Source organism: Elgaria multicarinata, chromosome 2, assembly GCF_023053635.1.
Source record: "Elgaria multicarinata webbii isolate HBS135686 ecotype San Diego chromosome 2, rElgMul1.1.pri, whole genome shotgun sequence".
NCBI classification, from domain to species: domain Eukaryota; kingdom Metazoa; phylum Chordata; class Lepidosauria; order Squamata; family Anguidae; genus Elgaria; species Elgaria multicarinata.
The window spans coordinates 163645119-163672360 of NC_086172.1; the positions used below are offsets into that span (position 1 = coordinate 163645119).

Sequence of the window (27242 nt, forward strand, 5' to 3'; positions counted from 1 at the left end):
ACAGTCATAACACATGAGACTGGCGAAAGCACACCTTATATCATCTTTCTAGCCCTGGAGTGGTGAATAAGATGGTGTACAGGGAATAGATTCTGAGAAGTGGGGCTTTGTTAATGTTGTGAAAGCCATCTATCATATATTGCGACATCTGGACTGGTGAGACAGATAGGGTTCCACATGCTACACCATGGACTAGGGACGAATATTTGGCCACATAGAATTAGGGACAGATAATAATTGGAGTTAGGATGCTTTTTGCTGCAACTTCCAGAAGATTAGCCCTGTCAGTCTATTGCAGATGAGCACATTAAACAACCTACTATCAGGTTACTGAAAAGATTCTCTCCCCCTATATGAACCTACTGGATGACTGCAATTCTCAGGGGGGCCTTGCTGCCCATGCCACATCCTGCAGAGTCCCATCTGTGGTGGCCCCTTCCCCCTGGAATGATCTCCCCTCTGCGATACCTCAGGCAATGATGATTATGCGCATTCAACGATTATTTAAAAATGTACTTTTACCATCTTTGGTTGGTTTGCCAACTATGGCCTCTCCTGGACAGGGATAGCTTGACCACGGTGGTACAGGCATTGGTAACCTCAAGATTGGATTACTGCAATGCGCTTTATGTGGGGCTGCCCTTGAAGCTGCTCCGGAAGCTGGAGCTAGTGCAGAATGCTGCAGCTCGACTTTTGTCTGGAGCTGCCATTTTCCAGCATGTAACTCCTCTGCTGAGGGAACTGCACTGGCTGCCTATTTGCTACCGGGCCAGGTTTAAGGTTATTGTACTTGTGTGCAAAGCCCTAAACAACTTGGGACCAGGATACCTGAGAGAGCGCCTTCTCCCTTACTAACTTGCCACTGAGGTCATCCGAGGGCCTGCTCCTGGTGGTTCCACATAGATCCATCCTCCGATTGGAGTCCACCAGGGGAAGAGCCTCCAGCGTGGTGGCCCCCCTCCTGTGGAACTCCCTGCCTCTGGAGGTCAGGCAGGCGCCAACCTTTTACTCCTTTCGGCGCCTCCTGAAAACATCTTTATTCCAAGAAGCCTTTCTTTAACATGCAGCCTTGGATTACTGTTGTTGCTTCTTTTAAATTTTGTTTTGACTTTTTTATTCTGTTTTTATTTTCATTTTACCTTGTGCACCGCTCCGAATTTTTTCAATGGGGAGCGGTATATAAATATTCTAAATAATAATAATAATAATACTTGTTTACCCTGGCTTTTCCCAAACATTAACTTATCTAAATGCTGTTCTGCTTTGAATAATGCATTGTTTTGCAATATGTTGTGAATCGCTTTGGGATTTTTAAAATGGGAAAGAGTATATAAATATTCTAAAATGAAATGAATAAATAAAAAAATTGTTCTAGCATAAGCATTTATGGACAATGGCCACTTCATCAGATGTCTTATGCCAGAATAAATTTGTTAGTATTTTAAGGTTCCCCAAGTCTCTGTTATTTAATTGTATTATTGATTGATTGATTGATTGATTGCTGAAAATAATTTTACACAGATAAATTAACCATAATTGCTAACAATTACTTTTTTCCCAGGGTTCATGTACCTAAACCAGAGAGGGAAATACAGTTCTGGATGTGAAATCCTAATACACACAGCAATTTCTGGGTACCTTTGGAAATAGCACAAGTTCACCATAAATCATTTTTTTTATATATCCCTGTGTGGAGAATGAAATAAGATCCCCAAAATGGAGCTTTTTTTCTTTTCTAGTTGCTCTATTATATTGTTGCTCTAGGGCCAGAAAGGCAGGAGTAATGTAGGTGTGGTGAGGGCCTAACATGTAGTAATTTATAAAGTCCGCCTTCACTGGGAGTCTTGTCTCTAAATTAACCAGCAGGAAAAAATCCAGTGAACACTGGATCACTGAAATCAGTGGATGATGATGATGACTGAAATCCGTTGCATTGAAGCATCTTTAAATGGATGCTTAAATTCCAATCTTTCCATGAGGGATGTTGTGAGTGAGAGCAGCTTTGGGAGAAATAGCTGCATCCAGAATATTGGGAAGTGCTTTGCAATGATCTTGCACCATTTGCACAATGCTAACCGCATGTGTGAGCCTATCACCACCCTTCTTCCCCTTACTTGCTCTTGTCCCCAAAATACAAGTGATATAAAAGACCTGATATTGCTGATCAGCTGTTTAAAAACAGGAAATTGGGAAAATCCTCAAGTTCAGTTTGGGGATCTGCAGCCTTCTGCTTTACTGAAATGTCTCTGGAATTAGGAGTGAATATATTCAGCTATCCTTGGTTGAGGCAATTTCTGTAATGTTGTCTGAACTGAAAACAATTACTTCTTAGATAGATACTGTAGATAGATAGATTCCTTAGTTGCTCCTGCCTGGTTTGGACATCCCCAAAAACTCTGGGTTACCAAGATCAAGGTTTTGACAAGCCAGAGTTGTAAGCCAAGGTTTGTTCTTGGGTTACAACTCTGGCTTGTTAGAGCCTTGCTTATGGTTCAGGCATCAGCCACTCTCATTGGCAGGAGGAGCCAAATGGGAGCAATTGAGTATGCACAAGCACACTGGCTTGATCATGGTGACATGCAAACCAAGCCTTCGAGTGGCCTTAGGGGTTAGCATGGTGCCATTCACTTTCCCACTGGCAGCTAACTCAGCTAAAAACTTTTCTTTTCCCTATAGCCTTCAAATATTGAGTTTGTTCTGACTCTATACTGTTAGCTTCTCCCTACCCGGTGCCTGTTTACACTTCCCTGTGCCTGTTTGCATTCTCCTTCCCTCTTTATTGTTTACTACAACTTATTAGATTGTAAGCCTATGTGGCAGGGTCTTGCTATTTACTGTGTTATCTGTACAGCACCATGTACATTGATGGTGCTATATAAATAAATAAATAAATAAATAAATAAATAAATAATAATAACAGAATGCTGGATTAGTTGGACCTTTGGTCTGATCCAGCATGGCTCTTCTTATGATCTTGATACATACGGTACATATGTTCAAAATAAAATTCTCTTTCTCTCCCCCCTGCTTCCATCACTAAACACATATTAGCGCTGTTGGCATAACACAACAGCCCATCATGGGTTAATTCACTGCCGAGGAGCTGTGGTGCATGCTGTCCACCATTATAAATATGTAACCCCTGACTGGGAGTTGTTGTGGGGAGGTTGTGTCATGCGAACCCAGAAAGTAGGGGTTATTTGACAGCTAAACCCGTCCCCTGCATAATCCATAGTCTGTTGTAGGGTTATGCGAAGGTTGTTTAAACCTCAAATAACCTCCACTAGCTGGGTTTGCGCAACATGATAATCCCCAGTTGGGGTTGCATATTCATAATTGCAGCCAGCACACTCCACTGCTCCTCAAAGGTAAATTAACCCATGATGGGTTGTCATGTTGTGCAAACCAGGTCAGTGAATGAAATCTGACGTTGTTACTTTCTTGACCAAGAGTTTCCTGTTAGATATAAAGTGGTTATCAAACAGCCAGCCCCAAATTGGGGCCTACCTCACTTTAAGGAGCATTTGCTCAAATGCATTTTAGGAACTAAAGCTGGATTCTTTTCAAACCTCTCTGTTTTAGGCAAGCGATGGAGCAGCAGCAACAGCGCCAGGAATCTCTGGAAAGAAGAACTTCTACCACAGGCACGTATCATGCTTTTGTAAGCAAGGCAAGGCAAGCTTTTTCCCTGCTTGTCCCCATTAACTCTTGGCTGCTCCTGGTGTTTTTATGGAAACCATTTGGGCTCTCGTCTAGTGCTATAGTTCTGTGGTTTGAAAACATTTACACTAGAGGCAATGCATAATGGTATGTAGAAGAAGGATACTACTGCAGAAATTTGACTGATGTTCAAGGTGAAGTTCAACTCAGTATGTGACTCAGAAGCAATTTCAGTTGTTTCTAATTTTCTGTATCTTGCTCTCGCACCCAAGGATTAAATTGAGTTTGGCTTAAATTGCCTGTGATGTGAACTGAAAGCTCTCATTGGTTAACTTACTTTCTAGTTGTCTTCCTTGGGCTATCCTGCATTAGGATATAGGCATGGCAGAAATATTGTGAGAGGACCTCATTTTTAGAGTGTCATCACACAGGGGAAAATCACGTTAGCTTACTGTCGCTTCTCCTCCCGCACGTTTGTACCTCATTACTTCCTCTTTTGAAAGAGGAAGTAAACAACTTGCATGTGGCCCATTCAGTGGTTTGTTTTTTTAAAAATCCTACTGCTTCTCCTGCAGAGAGCAGGAGATAGCGGCAACATCCGTCTTTAAAAATAAGTCAGACTTACTGAGGTGTTCTTTGTTGCGCGAAGAAGGCTAGAAGGGGCGGGACGCACACGGGAGGCAGTTGACGTCGTGAGAGGGAGCTGAGAAAATCTGTGAGTGCCCAGTAATAAGCATGCAATAAAAAGTTCGTCTGATGGAGCTCTTAGCCTCAGTCTGAAGACAATCTTAATTTTGTATTGTGTCTCTGTGAACCTACTTTGGCAGTTCTACGGAGCAATAGAAAAGATACTCTTAGTTGTTCTAGTAGTTCAAAGGCTTCTGTGTGGCTGCTTCCCACATCCCTCCAGTAACATGTGTTATGTGGACACCACATCGGGGGGGGAGGGTCAGGGGGGCATGGGGAGTATGACATCACTTCCCACATGAGTGCTTCTTCAGCATGGAAACTGACTATCCTGCATGGAGATTAGACATATCACATTGCTCCTACCAGGCTCCCCCCTCTGTGGTCTCCTCATTACATAAGCTATTGGAGGGGCTTCAGAAGCATCCATACAAAATGGCAACCACAACACTCAACTAACACAAGAACTACTAATCGAACCAGAAGCATTTTGAGCTCAGCACACCACTAGTTGAATAGAGATGTTCCTATACTATACTTGGCTATTTTACTGATTCAGTGACAAGTTTCTCAATGGCTTCTTCCCCTCAGCATATAGGGGATCAATTTCATCAGTGTGGTTTCAGGGACACTATTGGTAAATCACCAGATGCTCTTAGACTTGAGGTACACCCGGTGCTCTAGGTTTATTATCCCAAAGCAAGTGTGGGACTCTTTGGTGCTTGAATGAAGGGGCCACTGGGGTCTTCATGTAAACAGCTCTGAACTTTAGAAAAGGAAGAGGGGTGTAAGTATAATAAATGATAACACATGAACTTCCATGAACCTGTGACAACAGAGCATGAATGGTTTGACGAACAGAAAAGTGACTTGGCTGGGTGGTTCTTGACAGGTGGGGATTGACCAAAGGCTGTTTGGTAGTTGGTTAAAAAGTTCGGTAGTCCCCAGGCTAGTGCTGTGCTGTGTTGCATGTTAGCTTTGAACTAAAAGAATTAGCAACTTTTCTGACTTCATCTGAACATCCTTAAAACCTACATTTGCACTAATCCTTTATTATTATTATTATTATTATTATTATTATGGCTTTATTTTGATTTATTTTTTTCATTTCTAACCTTAATACCTTCTATCATTCCTCAGTACCAACCCATTTTATTCTCTTCTTTCCTCTCCTTTTTCTATCCTTTTTAGTTTCCACCCTTCAGATAAAAGTGTCTTCCTCCCCTTTCCACTGCCAGTCTCCTCCTCCTGACTACAGTAACTACAATGCTTCCACTTCCGCTGGTGCTGTCGTTCCTCCTCCTCCTCCTTATGCCAAAGTTATTTCATCGGCATCTCCTCCTCTCCCTGAGCCTGCTAGCAAAGCCTCTTTCAGATCCGCTCATGGGCCCAGAGAGTCCCCTTTGCTTTGCCACCGGCATCCTGCCTCCGAGTGCCCACCATCTCCAGGCCCTTCCTTTCCTCCGGCCTGGCCAGGCCACCGGACCGTGACACGGAGCACCAAGCAAATCTCTTTATCGCCTCCTCCTGCCCCTGCTTCCCATTATCCCTTCACCCCTCATCAGCCTCTCAGACGTTCCTCTCTCTCATATTCTCCTCAGTCTTCCTCTCCTCCTGTGACCCTGACGTCCCCTGTACCAAAGGGGCTGGTCCTGCAGCCCCATATTCCAGTAGTCCTTCCCGTGATTCCTGCCCAAAATGGCAGAATCCGAAGGCCTACAGATACAGTGGTCCAAGATGCCTCAGCAAATGTACCTCAACTAGGTCTGAATGGCCGCCGCGAAGAACATTTAGCCACGCAAATTCCTCTAAGCTCTTCTAGGACCCAGGTAAAGAGAACAGACGAGTCCTTTTTCTCATACCTAGAACCCGTGCCTGTCTCACATCTGCCCATTGTAACCGGCCCGGCTGGGTCCTATATGCAGGCCTTTTCTCGGCCCTCCCAACAGTTGCGTCATTCTCCACACCAACTCTATCCATCCATGTCGCACTTTGTTTCATTACCTCCTCATTACGCTGCTGTGTCTGAGGTGAATTTGTCCAAGAGGACCCCTCCTTACATGACTTCATCAACCATTTCCCACTTGAGTAAGTACCTGGTTTGAAAGAATTATAACTTAAAACGAAAAAAGCATAGCAAGCCGTGTTGGTCCTTTACAATAAAAGTCAAAATCCATAGTCTGACAATGGCTTTATCTTTCAGCTGGTTAGTTATAAAGCCCCATCTTTCTGTCAGTCATTCAGAAACAAAGTTAATTGCCTATAGTTAAATATAGGACTGAAGCTACAACTCAGAGAATTTCATAACTGGTGTAATTTAGAGCACACAACTGATTTTGAGCTCTAAACCCTGTTTACATATTCACTGAGGCAAGCTCTGCTCCCAACCTACACATGTGCCTGCCTGCCTTGTGCTCTTAGATTTGGGGGGAGGGGGAAGCCCATCTAGTTGTCCCACCATTTGGGGTCGTACATCACGAGGTAATGTGAGACAGGGCCTTCTCAGGGGTGGCATCCTGTCTTTGGAATGCCACTTGGCACCAATTTTATTAACATTTGGCCCCCACGCTAAGCCACATCTGTTTACCCAAGCATTTATAAGTGGTTAGTTACTGCTGCAATCAATCTTACTGCTGGTTATTTTATTTTATGTTTGTTTATTGCATTTTTTGCTGTTTTGTTGTTTTAATGTTGTGGATTTTTTATAAATAGAATGAAACAAATAAAGTAAAATAAATGTTCACTGAATTGTCCCTGTAGGTTGGGGACAGATCCCGTCATGAAGATGTCACCTCCCAACACACACACACATTTAGTTGAATATGTTTTAGGGTGAGTAAACAGGGCTTACCCAAAATAGTGTAGTGCATCAGCTAAGATGCTGAGCTGAAAATAATTATCTTTATGGTTCAAATCTTACTTATGCTATGAAGTCAATGAAACAAGCCACCATCTGCAGTAGGTAACTCAATAATACTGGGCTACCTTACAAGGTTGGTGTAGGGCTTATTACCGTAATGTATGTGTGCACTTTGAACACTAAAGCTAAGTAGTGTTGTTGTTTATGTTGACACTACCAGCAGAGCTCTGGATTTACATTTGTCAAAGAGCCCTTCCTCTTCATGGTCTCTGTGACTCTGTGATTCATGCACATGGATTATGCAACTGCAACTGCACACCAAAGTCATTTGGAACATTCCAGAGCTGAATGGAGCTTTTGGAAGGAAATCCACCCATCCCTTCTGTGCATGCTCCAAAGCGTGGCTCTCACTCTGTTCCTTTTCATCTGCTGCAGTGATCAGCAGTGTTTGGAACATTCTCCATATTTCATTACTCTTCTTTCTCCCCCTCCCCTTTTTTTTAATTAAAAAAAATAATAATCTCTGGTTTTCCACCTCCTGGAACTGCTGTGCAGAGTTCCTTTTTCTTTTTCCTTGATCCTCATCATTTGTTTCCCTCCTGTATTTTTTATGTATTTTGCTCATGGTTGTCTCATCCCCCTCGGGGGTACATGGCCTCCAGGCTTCAAGAAGTGTACTTGATGGGGCAGGAAGATACCACTGACAGACCATCACTCGAGTGAAGGACATTGGGTTGTCTCCTGCATGCATTGCCAGGCCTTTACAGGCCAGGCCGGACATAACAGAATGACTCGTCTTCATATCCTGGGAGAAGGACCTACGGGCCACAGATTTAGTAGCAAAGAACCAGCCACTTCATACTGCCTCATCTCTTTGCACAAAACCAGTGCCACCAATCTCTCTACTATTTACCTCAGCTCCATCCTTATGGAAGGAGCCATGGTGCTGTTACCCCTGCATACTGACAAAAACATCCTGCAAGCAGAACCAGAGTTAACTGAGCCTCAAGATCTGCCCCTGACGTTGGCACTCGAACCCAATTCTGAAACATCAGGATCAGTGGCTGGGGCTAATGGGCCTAAATCAGCACTTGATGGCGACAGGGACAGGACCAACCCACCCACCCACAAATAAAACGCCGTAGGATCAAAATCAATGACGAACCATTGCCCCCTCACCATTATCGACTTCCCTGCCTTCACAGCAAAAGCTATCTTCTCTAGTGTTGCCACCTTGGCTGAGGTCCCCAACTCCCATTTTATTTATTTAAAACATTTATATCCTGCCCTATATCAATAAGATCTCAGGGTGGCGTACAGATAAAAGCATACAGTATAAAAGAGTACATGTACACAGCTAAAAACAAATTAAACCATAAACCAAGTTAAAACAATATATAACTTAAAAGCAGTAAAACTATTAAAACAGTTAAAACAATGTGCCAACTTGGCGGATTCAACCATTAAAAGCTTTGTTAAAAAGCCATGTTTCACTTGGCTCTGGAATTAAATCAGTGTTGGTGCCATTCTGGCTTCCAAGGGGAGGGCATTCCATAGTCGGGGTGCCACAACAGAGAAAGCCCTCTCCCTTGTCCCATCATAGTGAATGTGTTGTGCTGGTGGGATGCAGAGAAGGGCTCCTCCAGTTTTAGAGAAACTGCAGCCCTATTTTCACTCATCTGATGAGATACAATTCGGCTATTGGGCGGTATAAAAATGTAATAAATAAATAAATAAATAAATACAGTGCTTCAATCAGTATCAGAAGAAGGGAAATTCCACTGCCAATGTACATGGTGCTGTACAGAGTAAAACAGTAAATAGCAAGACCCTGCCGCATAGGCTTACACTCTAATAAAATCATAATAAAACAATAAGGAGGGGAAGAGAAAGCAAACAGGCACAAGGTAGGGTAAAACTAACAGTATAAAGTCAGAACAAAATCAAGTTTTAAAAGCTTTAGGAAAAAGAAAAGTTTTTAGCTGAGCTTTAAAAGCTGTGATTGAACTTGTGGATCTCAAATGTTCTGGAAGAGCGTTCCAGGCGTAAGGGGCACTTCCTCGGGCAGCTTCCTGTGCCACCATCGCAACCTCCTATTTGATGATCATTGTCCTTCCTACTACTCCCAGTTTCCCCCACCTTACTGCTATGATGACAGGTCACCACCATGCTGGCACCAACCCCAATGACCTCTACTCACCCCCAAGTGTTTCCTGAAGGGGCTGGCCAACATCTACCTGCCCACCACAGCACCTGTTCTAGCATGGAGCCTGTCAGTTGTTCTTACACAGCTTGGCTGTGGTGCCAAGATGCCTGACTTATCTCCCGGCTCCCCAACACATCCATAGCCATTCAGGTAGGACTACAGCATCATCTACAGTTTTTCTTCAGGTTGTCCCACTGGTCATCACAGCAACCTGGAAATGGAGATGGAGCAGGAGTCACACCCTGGAGTGTGCATTGAGAGGGTGGGCACGACTCCAGCCAAAAGCTCTGCTCAGCTCTAGAATGTTCTGGATAACTGTTCTGTGCCGGCACATAACCCATGTGTGTGAGTTCATAGATGACCACTCAAAGGACTACAGTTACAGATAAGCAACCTGTCCAACTCAGGTCACAGAGAACTATGACTGAACTACAGGGGAACTGGGCAGTTCACCATAGAGAGGGAGAAGGGAGGTCTACTTTTCCAATGCCGGGGCTGCGGGGGACAAAGCACATCCGAAAAAGCTTTTCCAGTTCTGTTTGAATGGCTGCTAGAGGACCGTCCTCTATTTGAAGGCATCCTCTACTTGAAAGGCTGCCCAGTATAAAGATAATTAACCATAAGTACTGCTGCCCATTCCTGAACAGCAGACTGAACAGGCAGACACACTGGTCACCTGTCAGAGTCGTCCACACTGTGGTGAGATGTACTGTATTTCTATTTAAATTGTAATAATTATTTCTAAATTGCATTTGCACATAGCTGTCCTCCTTTGCTCGCTCGCTCTCTCTCTCTCTCTCTCTCTCTCTCTCTCTCTCTCTCTGTGTATGTGTGTGTGTGTGTGTGTGTGTGTGTGTGTCTGTCTGTCTGTCTGTCTGTCTCTTTCTGATTCATAAATAGCCACCCTACTTGTAGGCAAACTCTGAGCTTTAGTATGACATTCTCTTAAATAAGCTAGGAAAATACATGCCACAGAAGACAACCAAAGGCTGTTGCACAGACAGTAGACTAAGAAACTAAATTCAAAGGGCAGTATCCTATACTGCCACTGTGCCCCCGCTGGATCTCTTGCATAAATAGAATCACACACTTGTGCCACAAGAATTCATGGGTCCAAAAATAACCCTGGAAATGAATGTTAGCGCTCATTTTCAGAACGGAGCAGATGAACAGGACTCCATTCTGAGAGCTTAATTCTGACCTGACCTGTCATGGAAATGAGTGTTGACACTTGCTTCTGAATGTTTCTGAAACCATGATTTCTCATTGCGCTAGCGGTTGGATACTGCCTGAAGAGAGAAATTGGAGAGAGGTTTTCACTTGGAGGGCTCTGCATTCTGTTAAGTGTAAATCTATATCACCTTTGTAATGCAGGCTTGGATGGAGAAGGAAACAGTATACTTTATCGATTGAAAGATAACCCCAAATTAGGAGGTATCTCAAACACTATAGCAGATTAGAGCTCAAAGTGATTTAACTGACAAAAGAAAGGAAGCTATAGACAGGAAGAAAGTAATCCGGTCATATGAGAAGGAATTCACTTAGGGAAAAATGCACATATGCAGAATGGAGAATCGTAAGCTAGGTAGTGGAGCTGCTGAAAGTTACTTTTACGTTATTGTAGTCTGCAAGCTTGAACAATAGCCAGTGCTTGCAAGGGGGGGAAAAGACACCAGTATATTTAATTTTTTAAAAAAAATCTTCTCTCACTCCTTCCAGAACTGCTCATGTTTGCTCAGAAATGTGAGGCGTTGTAACAGTGTGATTTTCAGAACCAGGAAGTACTATTACAACCATGGCATTCATTATATCTCAGCTAGATCTAATTACTATATTTTAAGGAAAATGCTGGGGATGGGGGAAAATGGAGCAACGTTCAGAAAAAAGAACTAAAAAGACATTATTTCAGTCACAACACATTTAAAGAGGTGCTGCAGGAGCTGGGATGGTGTTCCAAATCAGGCATATTCAGCCTCAGGAAAAGATTGTGGTTGTGGGCGGTTGGCATCAAGTATTGGAAAATAAATATTTGTTCATGGTATAACATAAAAGACGACTGTAAAGAAAATGAAGAAAGCTTTTCTTGTCATTCATCATTAAGAAAAATGGATTATTTAAACTGGAGGGAGTGGGGTGTAGCCCTGCAAATACATTTATCGAAGCTACTATTATCAACATTTTACTGGCTGCACTTTGTCACCTAAAAGAGCCAACTTTTTTAAAGTGCCCCACACCTGGTCACTTGGAAGCAAGTCTGACCTGCCCAAGGTGACAAAGCAAGTGGCCATTCATAAACTTGGAATAACGTAGATTTGAGTGGGTTATTAAGTGTGGGTTTGAGGGTTGTTTGTTTTGGTGGGGGGGTGTTGCACATATCTTAGACCCCTGATGTCCAGATAAAAAACATACAGTATAAAACAGTAAATATACACAGCTAAAAACAAATTAAACCATAAACTAAGTTAAAACAATATATAATTTAAAAGTAGTAAAATGCCTCAAGTGTACACATGTTTGGACAAGAAATCAGGTTCAGTTAGCAGGAAAATGTTTGAAATCCGCTTTATTGGAGGGATTTAGGAAGACTTGTGTGGACACATCTTTCAATTATTTAAGTCTAGATTACTTATCCAATGTAAGGGATCGGACACTTGAGGGTAACATTTCCCCAGCCTTGTGCCTATGGATGTGTTGGACTACAACTCACATCATCCCTAGCCAGCATGGCCAAAGCATTCTGGAGGACGCTAACTTGGGGAAGACTGACCTAGAAATTTTCATGCATGAACAATATTCCAGAAATTTTAGAACGGACATACTTCATGACTGATGGATGGATCAAGATGGAGACTAGGAGAGAAGTGTTTCAAGAATAGTGTTCTGGGTGTGTAATTAGTATAATTAAAGATGGGATGGAATTGAACAACTCATTTTCCCCCTCTTCACCTGTGTATGGGATCCTTGTACTGCTCCTTTGTCTGAAGCACTCGTGCATAACTGGTGCTGCAACAGCTGTGCTTCCCGCACATACAATGTTCGCATCATGTCCCACATGTAATGTGACCCTTCAGGTCCCTTCAGTTTGGGTCTTTCTATGGCTCTGTTAGAATTGCCTGCATATGGTCTGACATTCTAATCGGAATTTTCTTGCCAGGACCTATGTCTTCGTAGCTTTGCAACATAAATAATTCTGGTCTTTGGGAAGTGTGGGAGATACTGGTATAATCTGCCTACTGAAATTTGTTGGGAAAAAGGAGAAACAAATTCTCAGGATGCAAACGTTTTTCTTACAATGCCCAATGCGTTTCTCTCAAAGGCCTTCAGGGAGTTGTTAGAAGATGACTGCAGAATTCTCTCTAGCAAGATAATTGTCTCAATGGTGACTAGAGAGAATTCTGCAGAGAGTTCTGAGAGAATACAGGCCGAAACGTGTTGGGTTTTGTAATAAAAAGAGTTTGCATCCTGAGAATTTGTTTCTCCTTTTTTCTCATCTGAAATTTGTTGGGCTCTTTTTGTTGTTGTTGTTGTTGTTGTCAGGTTGCAGTGGAGTCTGGTGGTTCTGATATCAGTAGGATGGTGAATTCACTCCAAATTTCAATCAGAACTCTAAAGGACCTGTCCGAGGTGTAGCTTGGAATAGCTCATTTAGAGTTTTGATTGGTTCTGAAACCCAGAGCAGATTCACTACCCCACTGACATTGGATCCACCAGCCTCCACTGTTGAATTGTCAAATTCTTCTAAAGATGTCAGAACTCTTAACTATGGGGTCAATTCATGTATATCGCAGCAACCTTCATAACAGGAATCGTTATAGATATCAAGCAGCTAAGAGTCTTGCTTGTTGCAATAGTCAATTTAGGCTACAATCCTGGGAGTAAACTCCATTGAATTCAACGGGTCTCATGTTACATTTGAGTAGAAATACATAGAATTGCACAGTCAGTTTGAATTTCCAGCTTGACCTCAGTCTGGGCAAGGGCAATTTGTGTATGGAAAGACGTTTCTACTCATGAGTTGTCCATCTGGATCCATTTCTGCAGGTGAAAAAACATAGTATGGCACGGATGTAGGGTTCATCCAGTACTGATACACTTGTAATGATCATGGGTTGGCAAGCAGATAATTGGTACCACTGACTGGGTTCATACAACATGCTAACCCACATTCAGCGATTGAGTGTGCATTGTTATTGAATCGGGGTAGTTTGTTGAACCATCGATTAGCATGTTGTCTGAACCCCAGACATTTTCTGCAGTGTGGCCTATTCAAAATGCCGCGTGACTTATTTTTCTCAAACAACCCACCTTGAGAACCCATGGTTTGTTGTCGGGTTGTTCAGGGTGCTTAACCAACCACACTGCATGGTTAACAAGTCACCTTGCGGAAGATGTCCTGGGTTCAGATAGCACACTAAGCCATGGTTCAAGGAACAACCCACGTTTCAACAACCCACACTCAACCACTAGTGTGGATTAGTGTGTTGTGTGAACAGCCACGCTGGCTCTGCTAATCATCCTCTTGCAGGACTGAGAGGATTGAATCCAGTCATCTTCCCTTCTTCATCACTTCCCCACTCTAGTGATCAAGCCTGTGAACTGACTCACCCATTTTCTGTCCAGTACATGGGAAGGGTTCTTTGGATCAGGAAGAGTGATGTGGGCCATCACTCAGGTGCAAAATGAAAACCTGACGGTGCCAAGGAAGCATTTCTTACTTCCATGTAGGTTCCATCATGCAAGATCAAAACAAAAGCAAGATCTAGCAGAAAAAGTGAATAATACCGAGCCCTTGAGAGAAGAAGACTTCTCATTTCGTGCTTGCAAAGTAACTCAAAAAAGAAAATCAGAGCTGAATGAGGGAGGGAAAATCACAATCCAAAGCAAAGGAAGCATCAGGAGGCAAAACATTAGAGAAAGATACGCTGACTAGTGGTGGTGTATCTAGAGGTGGGAGGGAGGTGTATGAGTATTGGCTTACTCAAGGCCCAAATTATTTCTCAAGAGGCCCAATGGGGTGCCAGTGTATGGTTGATGGGTTCAGCATATATTGTTCATCTGGCAGTCTGTGAGAACTCTAGATGTGATTTCTCTCCTGGCCTTTGTTTTTACTACCTGTCATTGGCACAGGCTGCAATTGGCGGGTGGAATATGAGCAAGAAAATATCTTGTGATTCCTGGATTCTTCTTCTTTATGTTTCCAGGCCCAGTTCTTCCACCAGGTCACCCCTCTGCTGCTGCCGGAATACCCACTTCGTCCGGTGGACCGCCCCCTCCACCGCCCCCACCGCCCCCACCTTCAGGAACTGCGCCTCCTCCTCCTCCCCCACTGCCAGCAGGGGGTGGAGGAACTAGCACTGATGACGGGTCAGTGTCAGGACTAGCGGCGGCTCTGGCTGGTGCCAAACTAAGGAGAGTACAACGGGTAAGGACACGTGCTGTGGCATAGGGTTTAGATGCTCAAGTTGGGACCGGGAAATCCTGGTTCTTAAATCTCACGTCTGGCATGAATTTTCTTCAGATGGGTGTAGGCAGGTCACTGGCTGCCATTAACTCATGTGATGTGTGTGCAAGGAACAGCACCTGCATGTTTTGTGTCTCTGGGTAAGTGTCCTGTTGTGCCTGTGCACATGGTGGAGAGACCGCTTGCCCGGTGAGGTTGTCACGCTTCTAAAATAACCGGAGAGAAGTGGAAATGCCCATTTCCTGAATGGGGCAGGTCAGTGGAGGTGGCAGAAAGCAGCGCTGCTGACCTGTGGTGATACAGAAATGAGCATTTCTACTCATTTCCAGAGTTGTTTTTAGAAGTGTGAAAGCCTCGTTGCACAAATGGTCACTCCCACGAGCTCAACAGAACCAATGGAGGCAGAGCACCCCTGTCGGATACTGGCCATGTGTTCTTCAGCATCTCCCATGCCATGTAGGAAAACCCATTTTCAAAGCACAGGAAGTCAGGCCAAAAAAAAGTATGTGTCACATTCACACTGTAGATTGCGGCTATAATGTGGAAGTAAGTTGAGTTTAGCTCAGCAGGGCTTACAGTATGTTCATGTGGACTGGGTTCGCGCGGCACAACAACCCATTGTGAGAGGCAAGACATGGTGGGTTGTTGTGTTATGCGAATCCGGACTGATTCCTGCAGGGTGGCTTGTGGATCCTAGAGACTCTTTTTTGCAGAGAGCTACATGCCACTCCCTTTTCTTATTTGCCCTAACTGTGGCAACCCTTGACAGCTGTCAGATGTAGCTACGGCGAAGGCAAAAAAGTGTGGAAAAGGAGGTATTTTGTACTTCTCTATAAAGCGCACATGGTGGGGATTCAGGCAAGTGGAGATTCTTAGCAGGGCTAAGAGGACCCATGGCTTGTTGTTGAGAGTGGCTTGTATCCAGAGTGGTTTCTCGTGATGTGCGAACCCTGCATGGTGTCTTGTGCGTGGCTTATCCGAAAGGGCTACAGAGCCACCTGATAAGAGTGGTGATGAAAAGGTCACTAATGATATCTCCTCTCTATTACATCTTGAAATGGCACAAGTCACTTTACTTGCTCTTCCACTTTGTCGCCTCCCTAGACAGCAGCACCCTTTTTTTCTCACCCTCGGAGAGATTTGTGCAAATTTAACTCCCACCCCCCACCCCTTTGGGGAGAATCGTGCAAATATAACTTTATTTGTGCAAATTTAGTGTGTGTGTATGTGTTTCACCTTTGGGGAGATTTGTGCAGATTTGCTAAAGCGTAGTAATTATTTGTACAAATTTTCCTGAAAGCTTTAAAAAAAAAGAGGTAAATTTGCACAAATCTCCCCTAAGGTGGAAAAAATGTACAAAATAAATTCTACTTGCTAACGAGCACATTTGCACTCATTTGTGGAGTAGGCTGCTGAGGTTATGCCACAACGGCCCATGGCATACGTGCCGGGGACGGATGGGAGAACCAAGGGGGAAGCAAGAACCATCAAGCCCTAGAGCGCCTGGCTATCTGTCAGGAGTAACGTGGGTTAGCAAATGAACAGCCAACCCCCCATGGCTTATTTTCAGGGCAGTTTATCGTGATGTGGTGAACTGGCCCAATATATGTTTGGGCTGGTTTTATTGGGTTGGGTCCAGATTTGGTCATACTGAAGAGTAGACCCATGGGACATGTTATCATGACTAACTTAAGTCTCATTGATTTCAGTGGCTCTACTGTAAGTATGACTAAATCAGTGGGTTCAGTTGTTTAGTCTGCAAATTGGACATACATCACATTATTTCATTCCCAACACACATACTATGCAGGTAACAATAGCAAACAAAATAAATAAATAACATGTTAGCTGGATATCATCAAGACCTGTTGCAGTGGAAATGTGTGTAATATATGTACACACACACACACACACACACACACACCGTATATCCACAAGCAGTCTGCTCTTGTGTATCAACCATTGGGCTCATCTACACCATGCAGGATATTGCACTATGAAAGCGGTATATAAGAGGCAGGAGCCACACGACTGCTTTATAGCGGTATTGAAGTGCACTGAGAACTGTTGGGGCCCATTGATTCATACCATATACCGCTTTCATACCACTTTCATAGTGTTGTATCCTGCTTGGTGTAGATGCGTCATGGCCCCCAACAGTGGCTGCTATAAAGCAGTAGTGTAGACCCTGCAGTGCACTTCAATACCACTATAAAGCGGTAGTGTGGCTCCTGCCTTTTATATACTGCTTTCATACCGTTTTCATAATGGAATATCCTGTTTGATGTAGATGAGCCCATTGTCTTCTTGAAAATGTCGGTTGCCCTTAATACCTTAGATTTTGTGCCATCTTTCTCTGCTCAGCAGCGAAGTCTGATCTTTAGAGTCCAGGAGATCTAAAGTGCTGATTTCTGTCTTAAAAGCCAGAGGATGTATCAGGAGGTTCTAGTCCCAGTGGAGCTTCCAAGAGCGATGCCAATCGAACAAGTAGTGGAGGAGGAGGACTAATGGAAGAAATGAATAAACTATTGGCAAAAAGGTTGGTGGTTCTGGCTCCTGCCTACAAGTAATTGAGAGATTGAATGCTTTCCCTTATCTGTGTGAGAAGCACTGCCTTTGCCTGTCTTTCTCAACAGTTTCAAGCAGCCTGGAGAGGAGTGAGGGATAGGGCCTCCTTCAGTCCAGGGGACTCCAGTTGCTAACCTCTAGTGTAATTTTATTTATTTATTTCTTGCATTTCTATACCGCCCAGTAGCCAAAGCTCTCTAGGCAGTTCACAAAAGTTAAAACTGTCAAATAAAATTCAAAATACAAAACAAACAACCGTATAAAAACACAAATATAAAAGCACAATATAAAAGCAGAACCAGGATAAAACTGAGCAGCAATGCAGAGATTGCATCGAAAAGTCTATAATGTGTAGGTGCCAGGCGAACCTCTCTAGGGAGCTCATTCCACAGCCGGGGTGCCACAGCAGAGAAGGCCCTCCTCCTGATGGCCACCTGCCTCACTTCCCTTGGCATGGGCTCATGGAGAAGGACCCCTGAAGATGATTTTAGGATCCAGGCAGGTACATATGGGAGGAGGCGTTCCTTCAGATAAGCTGGCCTCAAGTGTAACAAGACCAGAGTGGCTTTCCTTGGAGGTTTTCGAAGCAAGGATCTGTCCTAACTCTACTGTTCTCAATGTCAGTGTTGCTTCAAGCAGAGTAACTAGTGTGGGTTCTTTTCCAGAAAGTCAACCTGCTGCTCTTTGCCTTTCGCACACACAAAATTCCAAATGTTGGAGGAAATTACACATATGAATTAGTTGGTTTCCTGAAGTGTAGGGCCAGCGAACACCTTTCCAAAGAACCGGTTTATAGTCTCTCTTTCACTCTGTCCTAAGGAGGAAAGCAGCATCACAGACGGACAAGCCAGCTGACAAGAAAGAAGAGGAAAGCCAAAATGTAAGTGTAACGCTCTGTAGAATTTGCAGCAGTGAAAAATGCCTCACAAAGCCCCATTAAGATGTGGGGAGTACTGCTCTCTTTTGTAACTGGTCACTTTAGCTATACTTTAGCAGCTTTAACTGCTGTGATGAAGAGGGAGTTTCACCAGGTGCTGCATGCATACAAATGACACCTGCTGAAATTCCCTTTTCTATGCAACGATTAAAGATACAGGAGCCCGGTCCTCCTTTTCATATGGTCACCCTAATCTGTGAGTACCTTGACACACAATCAGAAGCCCTTATCTTATTATTATTTGTTTATTTATTTATTTATTTATTTATTTATATAGCACCATCAGTGTACATGGTGCTGTACAGAGTAAAACAGTAAATAGCAAGACCCTGCCGCATAGGCTTACAATCTAATAAAGTTGTAGTAAACAATAAGGAGGGAAAGAGAATGCAAACAGGCACAGGGAAGTGTAAACAGGCACCGGGTAGGGTGAAGCTAACAGTAAAGAGTCAGAACAAACTCAATATTTAAAAGCTATAGGGAAAAGAAAAGTTTTTAGCTGAGTTTTAAAAGCTGTGATTGAGTTTGTAGTTCTCAAGCGTTCTGGAAGAGCGTTCCAGGTGTAAGGGGCAGCAGAAGAAAAAGGACGAAGCCGAGTAAGGGAAGTAGAGGTCCTTGGGCAGGCGAGAAGCATGGCATCAGAGGAGCGGAGAGCAGGAGCGGGGCAATAGTGTGAGATGAGAGAGGAGAGATAGGCAGGAGCTAGGCCGTGAAAAGCTTTGAAGGTCAACAGGAGTGAGGCTACCTGGGCTATCAAACACACTTTTGGTGTGATCATAGGAGACTAAAACAATATGGAATTGCAAGAAAGGGTGAGAGGTTAGTGGTCGCGGAGTGCATTATCTTGTATGTGCTGGCCAAAATGTTCTTTTTTCCAGTACCCTTGATTTTGATTGCACTTTTAAAGTATATTTCATTCCTGACAAACATCTCAGGGAAGGACCATAGCTCAGTGGTGGAGTTCATGCTTTGAATGCCAAAGGTAAAATCCCTGACATTTCCAGTTAAATGGATCAGACTCTGGAGAGACCCTGCCAGGGTACACACCCTGGACGAAATGGATCAATAGTCTGAGCTGATATAAGACTGATATAAGACTCATAGAAATGAGCAGGAGAGAAACTGTTCTCATTAGTATCAACCTTTATTCAGGCCCAATGTGTTTCGGAAATAAAAAAAATTCCCCTCAGGGGCAATTGGTTACCAGCAAAAGTGAATTTCTTTACTCTCTTATTTACCGATTTATCTTGTTTCTCCAACATATTGGGCCTAAATAAATGTCAGCACTTCTGAGAATAGTTTCTCTCCTGCTTGTCTATTGCTTTTAGCGCTTTTCCCTTTTGGTTTCATGTAGCTTCTTATGTTTCCCAGGGAGACTGTCTTTATTTAACCACAGAGCTGGAAATTTCTATTCTTGCAGCAAAGAATGCAAACATGATTTCATAGAATAGTAGAGTTGGAAGAGTACTATGAGGTCATCGAGTCCAGTCCCCTGCTCATGGCTTTTATATAAAATATAGTTCTATACACACACAAACACTCATATGGAATCATGTGAAATACTGTTATATTGTTTCTGGCAGGCTGGGACTGAAATGGGTTCCTTTGGGCAGGGAACTCCGTGGAAAAGAACAAACCAAACAAGAGTCCTGGTTTGTGGTACCCTGCAGAGGGGAAGGAAACCTAGCTGGGGGCTTTGCTGCTGATATTTATGGGTAGGAGGATTCATGTGACAAGAGTTGCTCCTGATGCAGCAGCTAAAGTGAACATAAGAACATAAGAAGAGCCCTGATGGATCAGACCAAGGGTCCATCTAATCCAGCATTCTGTTCATGCAGTGGCCAACCAGCTGTCGACCAGGAACCCACAAGCAGGACTCAGGTGCAACAGCATCCTCCCTACACATGTTCCCCAGCAACTGGTGTATATAGGCTTATTGGCTGTGATACTGCAGGTGAAAGATGAGTTCTTCTGAAATGTTACACTGCAACTTGATTTGCTGCTGCTTCTTTTTTAGGAAGATGCTAGCACCTCCCCTTCACCTGTTACACGAGGTCCCGTTCAGCAGCAGAATTCTTCAGGTATTCAGCTCTGTTACTTGTTGTCTTCTCTTCAAAAACACTTACTTCAGTGGTGGAATCTGAGTTCACTCTTCTGGTTCTGAACAAGCAGGAGATGGAGAAGAACGTACTCCACAGAACACAGAAGTGGCAGAAAGCCAGAGGTTTCTGGATGGTCTCTCCAAGGGACGAAGGTCCTTCTTCCCTGGCTTCTTCACTTTATACATTTAGATGCCAGGTTAAGACTTTCCTCTTCCAGCTAGTTTTAATCTTTAATTTGTTGCTCTGGTTATTAACTTTACTGCTGGCTCTTTATTATTTTTAATGTTTCAATATTTTAATATTTTCATTGTTGTATTTATTGTTTTCGTTGTTATTTTATTGCTGTTTTGGATTTTTTTTTAATGCTTGTAAACCACCCTGGGGGCATTTGCCAGTTGGGCGGTATATACACTTAATTAATAACTAAATGTCCCAGGCTCAATAAGTCAGGGGCTTGACCATCTCCGTAACTTAAAGCATCCTATGTCAACCAACAAAAATGGCTTTTCTCCTTGGAAGACAAATGAAATACTCAGATCGCCATTCAGCGTAAGATTTATTTAAGTATGCTGAGATCCCATTGATTTCAAGGCAACCCAAGTGCGCAAAACTGCACAGGCCAGAGGTGCTGCCATTTATTTCCTCGCATGTTTGTTGTTAAGCAAGGGCCAGGTGGCTGTTCATCGCTTGGTGATTTGCTTAAAGAGTATTGTGTGATAGAAAACCCACTTCCCACTGCTTACGGTTGTCTAATTTCTTAACTTTAATATCCTGAAAAACACAGAATCAGTTACAGTGAGGCGTTCCGGGAGGTTAACTCCTAAGGGTGAAATCTAATTAAGTTTTTCCGCCGACAGAAGCAGTTCTGTCGGTGGAACTGGAAGAGGGGAAATTCCCCCCACCCCCCTGAGCACCTTCAAAATCTGCTCCAGAGGGTTAGGAGGCCCACTAGAGCAGATTTTCAAGGGGGGGGGGAGAGAGAAAGTCCCATTCCTGCTCACTCAAAATTGCCTCCTGCTCTTCCGCCCTGATGTTTTCCAAACCGTTTTGGTTTAAGACCATAATGGGGAAACATACGGGCCCTCTTGAGGTTGTTGTGCTCCGTCACAGCCGACCATTGGCCACGCTGGCTGGACCTGATGTGTTGGAGTTCAGTAACATCCGGAGGCCACCGCTTCCCCACCCCTGTGTGTTTAAGACGTGTTTGTCTGTGAGAGCTCTGTGCATGAGCAGGAATAAGGCCAATGCACATCCTTGCAGTGACGTGTGGGAGCTTCTAGCCCACGACCGATTCCCACCCCATTCTAGTGACATGTGGAAGGGGCCAACCTCAAAGGAGTCAGTGCATGCAAGAAGGCGCCATGCTAATATCAGAGGTCAGTTCAGGGAGGTGGTGTCCCCCAACCCCACCTGAGCCTGAACCTTCCACATTGCTCCCTTCCATTTCTATGTTACCAGAGTCTCCATTTTGGATATTAGAGATGAGTGTGGGAACAAGAAGTCTAAACTTACTAGTAAGCTAAGCCTTCCCAATCTCTGTTGGACTACAATTCCCAACATGCCCCAGCCAGCCGGCTGGGGCATGCTGGGAGTTGCACTCCAACACATCTGGAGGCCCCAAGTTGCTCTAAGCTGTATTCTTCATGTTTATATTTCTTATACTTTTTTCCCTTGCTGCTGTTTAAAAAAGGCCGAAGTTAGAATTTCCTGTCTGGTTTAGCCCAAAGCAAGCAGAATTAATTTTCTCAGTGTTGGCTAAAGGGATCCTTCTTTGCCACTGTTCCAATTTTATTAATAGTTTCCCAATTTAGCAGACTTGTCATTACTCTGAGCCTAGATTTGTTTCTTTGGGTTTATCTCTCTAGAACATCTGTTTTCTTGGGAGGGAGGAAGCTGTATAGGAAAATCAGTGTTGTTGTTTTAATATAGAAAAGAAAACCAACAACACACACACACAACTCGCCAACAACACCCAGACTCCTCCTCCACAATCAAACACCTTTTATTGTTTGCTGCTGTTTGTTTTTAAACAGATGCTGGGAAAAAGCCTTGGGAGAGGAGCAACTCTGTGGAAAAACCTGTCACTTCATTACTCTCTAGGTGAGCTGCAGAGGATCCTTTGTAGGTCACTTGCATGCATTGGACTCTGCGCATGATGCTTCTCCATGTACTCATGTCATGCCCTCTTTCATTTCATTGCCATAGAAACCCATCAGTGGGGAGAAGTCCTGAACCTAAGAGCCCCATTCAGTTCCAACCATCCTTTAGGTCAGCCTTCCTCAACCTGGGGCGCTCCAGATGTGTTGGACTACAACTCCCAGAATGCCCCAGCCAGCTCTGCTGGCTGGGGCATTCTGGGAGATACAGTCCAACACATCTGGAGCGCCCCAGGTTGAGGAAGGCTGCTTTAGGTACTGAAAAAACTGCTCGGCCTTCCCTCTGTTGTCTTTTGGCTTTTCCTTTGAAAAACCATGTAATTGTTATTCATTCGTCAGCTAACCACCTTTTTGCAACTCGCCACCATTTTCTCTGCTCCGCTGTTTAACAAATGCTGGTCTCAGCGAGGCTTACATAGGGAATACACTCATGAACATATGATACTACAGCCCTGTTTACATAGTCTGTTTGAACAGGGTATGTAAACTCAAATAACAGCACCGCCATCTTGCCAGATTGAGCAGCAGGGTGTGAAGGTCACTTTGAACGTGAACAGGACTCTCTAAGTGTGTGGTGGACCCTGGTTTGTCAGGCTTCCGGGGGGGCAAGGGGGGGACTACTTGCATTTACATAAGTATGAGTAGAAGCCCTTTTAGATCTCCCTGCTCAACATGGGGGGGGGTGCAGTTGTGGATGTCGGGGGCAGAGAAGTGCACGCAGGACTGTTGGAGGCACGGCCAATATAAGCATCCCTGCTCAGTTCTATAAAACATACAAAGCTGTACTTGGCTCTGTAATACTTCAGTACATCTGCAAACCAAACTACACACAGACCTGGTTCACATGACATGAAAGCCCACCTTGGGTTATCACCCTTGTTAGTTTCAGAGTGAAACTGTGAAAGTGTAGGTTGTTAACAAACCACCCTGAGAACTCATGGCTTGTTCTTGGGTTGCAGGAAGAGAAGGGAAACCCGGTGAGGGAGTGACAAAAACAAGCCGAAGGCAGGGGCGGAACCAAGGACAATCTTGCAAAATGTTTATATAGAAAAGGGTTTAATGAAGGTTGCCTTCATTGAGCAGACAACTGCAAAAACCTTGTTGAATAAGCCCTGAGGAAGGAAGTTTTTTGTCCGAAAGGCGCAGGCATCCTTCATTAAACACCCTTTTCTATATCAACATTTTGCAAGGTTATCCTTGGTTCTGCCCCTGCCCTCGGCTTGTTTGTTCTTGGGTTGTTCAGGATAGTTTGTTGTGATGTCCGAACCCAGCAGCTTTGGTTCTGTGTGGCTTGTTTGAAAAGGCTTCAGAGCTTCCCTGAAAGAGCGCCAAAACGCCTGAACGCTCCTTGCAGTGCCCCCTGCCGCTCCTCGTCCAGTTCAGCACTTCATTTGGCAGCAACTGGATTTATCCCTTTGCGGGCCGAGTTACCACAACTTGGGGTGTGTGTGTGTGTGTGTGATTGACTTACCTCGGGGTAAGTACCTTTTCTGTACTTGTAACAAAAACAAACAACTGTTGGTAGAAATCCAGGTGCCTTTCTAATGGCAAAAATAAATGCCTACCGATCTTTCCGGACCATTACACAGCCTTTAGCAAAGGTTGCTCAGGTGAGACTAAAAGCCGACATTGGCACCTACTCTAGAGAAGGCAGGAGACTCAAGTTTCAAAATGGGCGCAAGAGGATTTCCTTCATTGGATACTGGCCCCCCAAAATGTGAGAGAACCCTGTGGGTTTCAAGGTGGGTTGCCGGGTGTGTAGCACACTGCATTTTATCAGGGCAGGAGGATTCATCATAATGCTTTGCCGCTCACACAAGTCAGGAGCTGATACTCAGTTCACTATAGACATTTCACTGGTGACTCACATGGTGTGGCAACTGTGAAATAATGGCTTTAGCACATTGTCTGTGCTCACCACACAGCCTACCCCGCATCATGCAACCAGGGGGCTGTGTATAAGGGTTAAAAGCCCCGCGGTGGCGCTGTGTCAACTATACAATGCAGCAGTTGCTTCACAGCCACAGCGGGGCTTTTCCACGAAGCTGAATGCTGGAAAAGTCATGGACTGACCCTGACCTTTCCTGCCAGAATGAGTTGACTTTGGCTCTTCCTCTGTCTGTCTTCATTCCAGTGTTACACCGGGGGCATTCCTAAGTGGAAGGCGACCTGTGATAGGTCACCAGAAGCCGGGCAAAAGGCAGGGAGTGGGCCCAATGGGCCGAATGGCCACCAGAAAGCCTGTGCTGCCTCCTGCGTCGGGATTACCCAACGCCACCCGCAGAAGCAAAAAGCGTGGTTTTTTCCCATAAAGCAGAGGCAACCCTGCGCTGTCAAGGCAGCCTCCAGGTCATCTGGGGCTTGTCTACACGAAGGGTTTGCCCCGGGGTGGCTTCACAGTAGCGGCACGTCATCTACATCAGCCTTCCTCAACCTGGGGCGCTCCAGATGTGTTGGACTACAACTCCCAGAATGCCCCAGCCAGCTGGCTGGGGCATTCTGGGAGTTGTAGTCCAACACATCTGGAGTGCCCCAGGTTGAGGAAGGCTGATCTACATGATGCAGCTGCCATTGCGAAGCCATCCGGGGGCAAACCCTGAAAAACCCCGCTCCAAAAACGTCCAACCTTTTTGGCAGCAAATCCCATGGCGCCCCCTGATTGGTCGCTGTGGGCTGTACAGGGATGGGGGCGGCCCCACGCCTCTGTAAAAGTAAAAAAAAAACTAAACGGGGGGAGGAGAGGACCGGGGCCATTCTCCCCGCCCCCTTTTTAATTTTATTATTTGTATCTCCACAGCTGTGCAGATACAGATAAGAAAAAGAAATGGGGGCGGAACGGGCAGCCAGAGGGAGTAGAGGTGGTTTGCCCCAAGTCCCTGCCCCCTCTCCTCACGTCCTTCTCTGGCTGCCTCGCTCCTCTCCCCCCCCCCCCGGCCATTTTTTTCATTTTTACTTTTGAAGAGGGGGAAGTCGCACTTGCGTTCCTTCCCATGTTGATGCCAGGAATGAATGCAAGTGCGGGAGCCAGGTACCTCGTGGCACCAAAGCACTGCCATAAAGACAAGGGCCTGGTTTGGCTCTTCTTCTCATCCCTGACAGAGATCTAAGACCATTGCTTGCGCACTGCACAATCTTGTCCACATGAGGTCCCCCTGGCTCAGATATTGACCAGAATGGCTGAATAAAAGAAGCTGGCATTGCGTGCACAGATGGTGAGTGCTCTTTAGTTGGCACATCATTCTGTGTGTGGCTAAAGCACGGCTGGTTTTATGAGAAAAAACAAGGACAGGTGTGCATGGAAGAGGAGAGGGCATTTGAAAAATACAGCCACCAGCCATCCTAGCCTGGAAGCCTCTGCAAACGTAGCATAGTAAATTATTAACGGCAGTGAAAGGCTCTGCAATAAAGTAGTCATGGAAACTATCTGGATTAGCATTACAGATCTAAAATCCTCACGTACAGGGATGCGTTTCAGCTTGCTCCTCCCCCTTCCCAGTGCATTTTCAAGCTTGAAATGGGAGGGTTTTTTTGCAACGACGCATGGTGCATATGGCTGAACACCGCTTGCTTAGTAAGACCTTGCTGGCTGATGGATGATGCAAGAGGGTCAAAGCAATTAACTACTTGTGAGCTGTTTGTTGGGCTTCCACCTGCTTTTATGTACCACTTTGCGTAATGAGGAATTTCTAACACCATGCCTTAATAAAACAGAGCTGGTAGCTTTGGAACACAGTAGAGACTGTCTTTCTTTCTTTCCTTCTGTATCTCTCTCAAGGATGAAGCCAGCAAGCAGCAGCAATGACGTGGCAATGGACACCTTAGATTTTGATCGCATGAAGCAAGTGAGTTGGGAGTCTGTCTTTCAGTGTAGATTCATTGATTCGTTCTTGTGGTGTTCCAAGAAAAGCAGTTGCTTGCTCTAAGTAGGGAACTGTCTCCTTCCAGGTCAGGCCTGTTGCTGAGTATTGTCTATTTTGATCAGCAGTGGCTTAGCAGGCTCTTAGATGGATGTCTGCCTGATCTCCTGCCACCTGGTGCTTCCTGCATGCTCTATTGCTGGGCTTTGGGCAGCATCCAACAATGCCATTCTACAAACTCAATTAGCGCTAGCGTGGGGCTCCACCAAATCATTCTATGCCATAAGCCCATGGCATTTGTGCAACCTGTTATGCACGGCCTGTTGTGCAATCATGACTTTAGTTGGATTCTCTTGTGCCTAGTTCAGAACTTACTTTACACTAGCGCATGGTCAGGCGCTAACAGAATGACACAGTTGGATATTGACCTATGGTCTATCCATAGGGAACATGGATTGGCCTACTTTTGGAAAGTACCCCAGTTCATGAAATGTCTGTCTCAGAAAGAAAAATGATCTCTGCTCCTGGTAGAGATGACAGAAATTTATTTATTTATTTATTTATTTATTTATTTATTACATTTTTATACCGTCCAGTAGCTGAAGCTCTCTGGGCGGTTCACAAGAATTAAAACCATAATAAAACAACCAAAACACAAATACAAAATACAGTATAAAAAGCACAATCAGGATAAAACCACGCAGCAGAAATTGATATAAGATTAAAATACAGAATTAGAACAGTAAAA

At 44.5% G+C, this 27242-nt stretch overlaps 1 protein-coding gene across 3 annotated transcripts in view; it reads left to right on the top strand.

Moving 5' to 3' along the window:
• EVL (Enah/Vasp-like) overlaps positions 1 to 27242 on the top strand; it is a 201391-nt gene that overhangs the window by 169836 nt on the left and 4313 nt on the right. For all 3 annotated transcript variants that reach the window (XM_063118041.1, XM_063118040.1, XM_063118042.1), the window contains 9 exons: positions 3583 to 3644; positions 5539 to 6435; positions 14615 to 14835; positions 17298 to 17413; positions 18262 to 18322; positions 20397 to 20460; positions 22515 to 22581; positions 22687 to 22749; positions 26413 to 26479. In XM_063118041.1, the coding sequence (XP_062974111.1) occupies positions 3583 to 3644; positions 5539 to 6435; positions 14615 to 14835; positions 17298 to 17413; positions 18262 to 18322; positions 20397 to 20460; positions 22515 to 22581; positions 22687 to 22749; positions 26413 to 26479 (1618 nt within the window). The remainder of the gene's footprint in view (positions 1 to 3582; positions 3645 to 5538; positions 6436 to 14614; positions 14836 to 17297; positions 17414 to 18261; positions 18323 to 20396; positions 20461 to 22514; positions 22582 to 22686; positions 22750 to 26412; positions 26480 to 27242) is intronic.